The sequence below is a fragment of the Schistocerca serialis genome, chromosome 1, assembly GCF_023864345.2.
Source record: "Schistocerca serialis cubense isolate TAMUIC-IGC-003099 chromosome 1, iqSchSeri2.2, whole genome shotgun sequence".
NCBI lineage: Eukaryota > Metazoa > Arthropoda > Insecta > Orthoptera > Acrididae > Schistocerca > Schistocerca serialis.
Genome location: NC_064638.1, coordinates 683,164,763 through 683,173,755, shown reverse-complemented (window position 1 = coordinate 683,173,755; position 8,993 = coordinate 683,164,763). Strand labels below are relative to the sequence as shown.

General features: G+C 44.8%; 1 protein-coding gene across 1 annotated transcript in view; it reads right to left on the bottom strand.

Moving 5' to 3' along the window:
* Window positions 1-5,169: 5,169 nt before the first annotated feature.
* LOC126480380 (glucose dehydrogenase [FAD, quinone]-like) overlaps window positions 5,170-8,993 on the bottom strand; it is a 196,433-nt gene continuing 192,609 nt past the window's right edge. Inside the window, exon 8 of the mRNA XM_050103860.1 lies at window positions 5,170-6,719. Within this exon, the coding sequence (XP_049959817.1) occupies window positions 5,934-6,719 (786 nt within the window). The 3' untranslated portion in view covers window positions 5,170-5,933. The remainder of the gene's footprint in view (window positions 6,720-8,993) is intronic.

The following is an 8,993-nucleotide window of genomic DNA, read 5'->3' as shown; positions in this document are numbered from 1 at the left end:
ACTCGCTGAAGAAGAGACGGTGGAGTTGTCCAAACAGGATACCTTCAGCTTCTACAGCACGAGAGATAAGCGACGAAGTTAGGTCTGTCTGTATCTAAGGATTTCAAAAACATTGACTGCAAGCTAACCAAGTTTCATCCAGTCGTAATATTTTCAATAAAGCTGTTCCCCTTGTAAAGGTAGCTTCTGATTCCTCTCTTAACCAACAAAATGTTTTCAGCATTTCTCCAGTTGGAACTGTAATTACTCAGCACTCAGCTGCCAATTGGGACAATTGTCCGGTTGCGTCTCCAGACACCTCTTCGGTCTGAAATCTCATTGGCTGGAGTAGAATTGTCTACGGTGATCAGCCCCGCTCCGAATTCAGCCCCGATTACCACCGAAGACATATCGGGAGAAGCCCTGAGATGGGATACCAACCTGATTGTCGCCCGCCATCAGACCTGACTAACAGGAGTGGTATTATGGGGTGGAATTTCATTTCACAGCACGACTCCTTTGATTGTCATCCTCAGTACTCTTACAGCACAGTAAAACGTGGAAGATGTTCAACGCTCCGGTTTGTTGTCCAGAATGGCGAGCAATTCTGCCCTCCCGCACACTGCAAAAGTTTCTGCTGCTTGTATCGGGCTTGCTAAGCCCTATCTTGGCCAGCATAGTAAAAGGATCTCCCCCCATCTGAAAACGTTTAGAACATTATGTTCAGGGCCCTACAGTCAGCTTGGGAGTTTGACGAGGCCGTCTGACAACTCTATCAGTCAATGCGAAGCCCTATAACTGCTTGCATAACGACCAGAGGTGGACCAACGCGTTATTTTGCTCAATTTTTGAAGCCCTTTCTGTGGAACAATTCATCTAATTTTTTTAAAAAAATTGTAATCATTGGTTTTCCGTCCCATTCGGATAATCGTTGGTTTTTTGTCCCATTCGGATAATTCCTTCATGGTAGTTTTTTTTTTCAATTCTTCCGGTCCAGATTCTAAACCAACTGGATTCATTTTAGAGTATGCTGATGTAACAGCTTCATACTTACAATCATATACAGCGGCTCGCTCGACGAAAGGTTCGTACCCAAGAGTGGAAAGCTGCGCAGGTCATACCAGTACTTAATAAATAAATAGGAGTAATTCGCTGAATTACAGATCCATACCACTAATGTCGAATTGCAGAAAAATTTTGGAACATATAGTGTGTTCGAACATCATTAATTACCCCGAAGGAAACGATGCATTGACACATAGCATGGATTCAGAGAATATTGTTCTTCTACGACACAAGAAGCAATAAAATATTGACAGGATATCTGAGATTGATCCTATGTTTATAGAGAGCATTTGACGCTGTTCCTCCCAAGCGGTCTCTTACTAGATTGGTTGCCTATGGAGTATCGTCTCAGTCGTGCCACTGGTTTCGTGATTGCCTCCCAGAGCGACCACAGTGCGTGTTAACTGACGGAAAGTCATCGGGTAAAATGGAAGTGATATCAGGCGTTCTCCAAGGAAGTTTTATGAGCACTCTACTGTTCCTAAACTATACAAACGAGTTAGGAGACAACAGAGGTAGCCCTCTTAGATCGTCTGGAGAAAATACTGTACCGTCTACTAAAGCATCAGAAGATTTAAAAATTGTAAAATGATTTGGACAAGATATCTGCATAGAATTAAAAGGTGGCAATTGATCCTAAATAATGACAAATGTGAAGTCATCCACATGAATCCGTTAAAGTTCAGTTACACGATAAATCAAACAAATCTAAGAACAGTCCATTCAACTAATTTCCTACAAATAACAAATACAAACAACTTTAACTGTCACATAGATAATGTTGTGGGGAATGCGAACCAAAAACTGCATTTTGTTAGAAGACACTTAGAAAGGCCAACGAATTAACTAAAGAGACTGCTTGCGCACCGCTTGTCCGACCTCCTCTGCTAGAGTATTGCTGCGTGGTATGGGGTCTTTACCAGATGATATTGACGGACGATGTCGCGAAATAGGTGAGAGAGTGTGACGGATATAATATGAGGCGTTTTCAGTCACTGCGAGATTTTTCTACGACATTTTAATCTGCAAGTTTCTCCTCCGAATGCTAAAATACTTTGCTGACGCTCACCTACGTAGGGAGAAACGATCAGTATAATAAAATAGGAGAAATCAGAGCTCACACGAAAAGACTTAAGTTTCCGATATTCCCGTGCGCTGTTGGAGAGTGCAACAGTAAAGAAATAGTATCGAAGTGATTCGACGAATCCTCTGCCACACGCGTAATTGTGAACTGTAGAGCTGTCATGTAGACAGTAGATGTAGAGCTCCTTAGTAACCTTGTGACGTGCATGGGACCACGCTGTAGAGTATGCACTATCGTGTTGATCAAACACCCTATTAAGAAACATGTCCCGCCGTTTGTAATGCATAGGAGGCCCTCATAAATCGCCGTTCAAATGTTCAAATGTGTGTGAAATCTTATGGGACTGAAATGCTAAGGTCTTCAGTCCCTAAGCTTACACACTACTTAACCTAAATTATCCTAAGGACAAACACACACACCCATGCTCGAGGGAGGACTCGAACCTTTGCCGGGACCAGCCGCACAGTCCATGACTGCAGCGCCTCAGAACGCTCGGCTAATCCCGCGCATAAATCGCCGTGATTCCGCGCAATTATTGTCTTTTAATAGAGCGTTTCTGTTCATCTCTCTGCATATTTCTTTCAGTTACCTTCTGTACTATACTTTTCTTTTATACAAGTGGTCCAAGTTTTATACTGCTGTGTCACGTGGCAGCGACACATCATGCGAAAGTTACTTTGGTCCTTCAGTTTGCTCGCTAGTGTAGTATGCAGACGATGTGTTTATTCCACTGGAGACTCTTATCTTCAGGCCAAATTGACATTGCTCACTGTCACAACACACGTCGATGAATGGCTGCCTACTAAGGGGCTGGAGATTTCGGCTGAGAAATCGGCGATCACTCCTTTTCACAAATCGAATGTTGCTGGTACTGACAGCCACGCCACGTGTGGGAAGTTTACTACCCAGCTAAGGTCTCATGCTCGACTCCTAGGAGCGACATTTGACTCTCAGTTAAGTTGTTACCCTCATTTTCGATCTGCCGTTACTAAGTGCGAAGAAGTTTTGAACGCAATTTGGTCACTCAGCCGCCTACGGCGGGGAGCGCATTCTACTCATCACGAACTGAGGGATTATTCGACTGGATTTTGGCTGTATAGTGTATCACAATGCTCGTGAACTTTATCTCTCCAGATCAGTTTTTATTATAGAACCTTTCCTGTTAATCTTGGAATCATGCGTTCGATGCCCACTAACGCCCTTTTAGCGGAGGCAGGAGAGATGCCCTTGAGCATTGGCTGTCACATGTTGTCAGATAAATTTTATATTCAAGTTATGGGCTCCATTGATAGTTTTTTCTATAAAAGTAAATAATGTATCAGTTAATTTACTGCTTCCTCAAGACGAAATAAAATTCCGGCCGTCTTTGCCAGCTTTGACGCTTGGTCTCCTCTAACACATTCTTCACGAGTCCTTCGCATCCGCCTTCACATGGTTTGTCACACAGCTGCCGAATTCCAATCTGTTAATTTAATCGACAAGATCGGAAAACGTTGATGTAAACTGTAGCTATAATCGTCTTATTGCACCTCAGTGGCCTGAGTCCAAATTTCCACAAGAGGAGTATACTAGATGTGGTTTCCTCTGCCATTCAGATACCAGTCAGGAAAATGTCTCACAGCCTGAAAGCGATTCTGCTTTTGCGGCTGAGACAGTGGCTCTTATGGAAGCACTCAAGTTTCCATCTTCAGCTCCCTTCTCAAAGGTATTAATCGTGTCTGATTCCAAGGGTGTCTTTAAAAATGTTCAACACCGGCCATGGAATAAAACAACCAACCATTGTACACCAAAAAGTGTTCAGTGGTGTTGAACCACAGTCACGCAATATTTTTTAAAAAGAGGAAACCACCAAACCACCATTTGACTGTGTATTACTGTACTTATCTTCACTGTATCTAGATTTCTGCTTTTATACCATTATCAAGTACAATGCTAAAAGTTATACACTAGATGCGGTATTGGAATATGTTCGCAATATATGGAGGGCGCTGGCAGTCCATCTGCTATGGGTATATTCTTACGTGGTAACCTTTATAATGAGGAAGCTGACTTATTACTGAAGCAATATGCATAGGTAGAAATATCCTTAGGCTAAAATTTCCGTATGCAGACTGCTTATGTGAGGTTCAAAAAATGGTTCTGAGCACTATGGGTCTTAATGTCTGAGGTCATCAGTCCCCTAGAACTTAGAACTACTTAAACCTAACTAACCTAAGGACATCAACACATCCATGCCCGAGGCAGGATTCGAACCTGCGACCGTAGCGGTCGTGCGGTTCCAGACTGTAGCGCCTAGAACCGCTTGGCCACACCGTCCGGCGCTTATGTGAGGTCGAGGGACACAGAAAGCACTAAGGGTATGATATGTGGAGCGACTCCCAACAAATGAAAGGTGGTTATTATGTGAACTTCCAACTTCTAACTCCTGCCAGGCCGTTCTTTACATGGACTCATTTGGACCGATCAACGATTTTTACCATCGTTCTACTCCGCTTCAACCACTACTGATTATCTCTTCGTTTGCATCGAATCAGTATTCACGATTCTCCTGCATGTGCGTGTGAGTCTGCGTCGGAAGGTGATATAAACGAAATCTTGTTGTCGTGTCCTAAACTTGCCTGTGAAGATTGGATTTTTTAAAGACGTTTCTGAGCTTCCTCTCATTTGTTAACTAAAGGCATTCGGCTTAATAAAGTGATTGTTTATTTCCTTAAGAGTGTATGGAAAAAACATGGGGTTTTAATGGTATGCGTATTTCACTTCTACGTTTAGCTTTTGATTACATCTGTGACATGGGTTGAGTTGATAAATCTCAACTTATCTACTCCTAAATCTATTTTTTGTCAATTTATGGTGGAGAAAATTGTGACAGCATGAGCTGTTGAGTCTGTACATAAGCATTTACACGATTCTGTATATATTTTAACCAAGTGTTTCAGATGGCTAAACAAAGCACACAGTCCGTAGGCTAAATAAATGAAGAAGAGCTGTAAGGAGTGAACGGGTCTCATTCTCTTCAATTCAAAAGAAATATGAAGAAATAGTGTTACAAGCAACGGAGATTTTCTTTATTGATTATCTTGGTGTACAACTTATAGTCACGTATAGTATAAAATAAATATTTCGTATTTGGTTTTCCAGTAACATAAATAGTACATATCTTCAAGGGAAAGACAGGGCATGGAAAAATAAGAGATTCTCCATGCCAAAAGTAGTGGTTATGTCCTCCAGTTGGGAGTCGGATAAGATTAAGGAGGCATAGCTTGCCGTCTTGTGAACCGCTCCTACGAACATCGCTATCTCGCAAAGTTTACGCAGAGAAGTTTGTAGAATCTGTTGTAGTTTTGGACCATTGTGACAGATACTGTATATGGTAAAAAGAATGAAGAGGACACGAGGAAGGGAATCGTACAGTCCAAGTAGTGTGACAACGCAATACGATATTGAGCCTGTGATCACGACTCAACAGTAACTGGAATTAACAAAGAAACTCCAAAATTACGTTAAGTTACAGAGTACTTATACATTTGGAACAGTATTAAGAGTAACTTTCAGAACAAACGTAATCAACGCTACAGGAAACAACAAAACATATACAATAAGCAGCGATTTGCATGTCGTTTTCCACTGTAACACTACGTTTCCTTGTGCAACGATGAGTAATTTTCCCACGATACAAAGGTACACCATTTCCGGCAGTACTGTCAGTGGCATCACATCCTGATTACTGGTTCTACATTGTAGACACAAAAGTTTCTATTCGTAAACCCTTCCGAAGATTATCCCAGTGCGCGACGCAACATGCCTAACCCTTTTGCGCCCACCACTGCTGGGAGTTACCACTGCCACCCCAAGCAGACGGGTTGGCGCTGTACCCTTGGAAGGTCGGAGTCCTGGTAGGATCCCAGTTGGACGATCCGGCCACCCTCAGATTGGAGTAGTTTCTCTCCTGCTTGGGCTCCGGCTTCTGGGGGAACTGGTACGGTGCCGGCGTCTGTTGCTGCGGGAAGTTGGCGTGGTGGAAGTGGTACTGGCCGTGACCCTGCGGGTTGTACGGGTAGGACCAGCCGCCCGGCTTGAACCCGGACGGCGGGTAGGGCGCCGCGACGAGCACCGGCTTGGGAGGGAAGGCCGGCGGCGACTTGGAGGTGGGGTACTTGTTCTGGAAGGGTGCCGTGGCGAGGCCGGGTTTGCCGGCGGCCGGGTAGGGGCGGCCCGTGCTGCTGCTGCTGCTGCCGGTGCCCACTCGGTTGCTGAGGTCCACCCCGCTACGCCACTGGCGCTTGATGAAGTCGGCGGCGCGCTCGCCGATCATGATGCAGGGGCCGTTGGTGTTGCCCGAGACGACGCGCGGCATGATGGACGCGTCTGCGACGCGCACGTTACGCAGTCCGCGCACGCGCAGCTGCGGGTCCACGACGGCGTCGGGGTCGTCGGCGGCGCCCATGCGGCACGAACCCGCTTGGTGGTTCTCCGGGCCCGTCTGCCGGCGCACCGCGCACTCCCAGTACTCGTCAGAGTCCCACGTGTAGGCCTCGCAGCCCTCCACCGGCGTCTTCACCACCTCCATGCCGTATTTCTCGCGCATCACCTGAGGAAGATAAACCGTTAACGGTAGGAATGTGCTTATTTATTAAATACGAGCAGTAGCGAAATGCAGGAAGATCTGCAGCGGATAAGCACTGTCGCCTGATAAACAAAGTAAGAGCCTACGGAATATCAGACCAGCTGTGTGGCTGGATTGAAGAGTTTTTAGTAAACAGAACACAGCATGTTGTTATCAATGGAGAAACGTCTACAGACGTTAAAGTAACCTCTGGCGTGCGACAGGGGAGTGTTAGGGGACCATTGCTTTTCACAATATATATAAATGACTTAGTAGATAGTGTCGGAAGTTCCATGCGGCTTTTCGCGGATGATGCTGTAGTACACAGAGAAGTTGTTGTTGTTGTTGTGGTCTTCAGTCCTGAGACTGGTTTGATGCAGCTCTCCATGCTACTCTATCCTGTGCAAGCTTTTTCATCTCCCAGTACCTACTGCAACCTACATCCTTCTGAATCTGCTTAGTGTATTCATCTGTTGGTCTCCCTCTACGATTTTTACCCTCCACGCTGCCCTCCAATACTAAATTGGTGATCCCTTGATGCCTCAGAACATGTCCTACCAACCGATCCCTTCTTCTGGTCAAGTTGTGCCACAAACTTATCTTCTCCCCAATCCTATTCAATACTTCCTCATTAGTTATGTGATCTACCCATCTAATCTTCAGCATTCTTCTGTAGCACCACATTTCAAAAGCTTCTATTCTCTTCTTGTCCAAACTATTTATCGTCCATGTTTCACTTCCATACAAGGCTACACTCCATACAAATACTTTCAGAAATGACTTCCTGACACTTAGATCTATACTCGATGTTAACAAATTTCTCTTCTTCAGAAACGCTTTCCTTGCCATTGCCAGTCTACATTTTATATCCTCTCTACTTCGACCATCATCAGTTATTTTGCTCCCCAAATAGCAGAGAAGTTGCAGCATTAGAAAATTGCAGCGAAATGCAGGAAGATCTGCAGCGGATAGGCACTTGGTGCAGGGAGTGGCAACTGACCCTTAATATAGACAAATGTAATGTATTGCGAATACATAGAAAGAAGGATCCTTTATTGTATGATTATATGATGTCGGAACAAACGGTGGTAGCAGTTACTTCTGTAAAATATCTGGGAGTATGCGTACGTAACGATTTGAAGTGGAATGATCATATAAAATTAATTGTTGGTAAGGCGGTTGCCAGGTTGAGATTCATTGGGAGAGTCCTTAGAAAATGTAGTCCATCAACAAAGGAGGTGGCTTACAAAACACTCGTCCGACCTATTCTTCAGTATTGCTCATCAGTGTGGGATCCGTACCAGATCGGGTTGACGGAGGAGATGGAGAAGATCCAAAGAAGAGCGGCGCGTTTCGTCACAGAGTTGTTTGGTAAGCGTAATAGCGTTACGGAGATGTTTGGCAAATTCAGGTGGCAGACTCTCCAAGAGAGGCGCTCTGCATCGCGGTGTAGCTTGCTGTCCAGGTTTCGAGATGGTGCGTTTCTGGATGAGGTATCGAGTATATTACTTCCCTTTACTTATACCTCCCAAGCAAATCACGAATGTAACATTAGAGAGAATCGAGCGAGCACGGAGGCTCTCTGGCAGTCGTTCTTCCCGCGAACCATACGCGTCTGGAACAGGAAAGGGAGGCAATGACAGTGGCTCGTAAAGTGCCCTCCGCCACGCACCGTTGGGTGGCTTGCTGAGTATAAATGTAGATACAGATGTAGGTTACAACGTACAGTTCAACCACATAACACCCTCCAAAAACCTATCAACAACACGGACGTAATAAAAACGTAACATCAGAAAATAATTAATGTGGAGTAAAGAAATTTCGGGAATACATTTGTGTAGGTAACATATATATGGAAAATATTCCAAGATCGCAGGTGAAGAAAACCGCGAGGTAAGCCATTGCAAATGTGGAATGCTGGTACAGTAATAAGTGGTATAACCGCCATAATGTTGAAAACAGCTATGCAAATGAGCTCGCATTGTGTTTTACACTGCCGGATACTAGTTTGTAGCACGGCGTTCGATGCCTGTTGCACTTGGCCGGTCAATCCAGGGACAGTTAATGCTGTTTGGGGATGACGCTGGACTTGTCGTCCGATGATGTCCCATATGTGCTCCACTGGAGACAGATCTGGTGATCGAGCAGACCAAGGCAACATGTCTGTACTCTGCAGAGTATGTTGGGTTACAAGAGGGGTATGTGGGCGAGCGTTATCCTCTTGGAAAACACCCCCTGGAAAGGTGTTCATGAATGGCA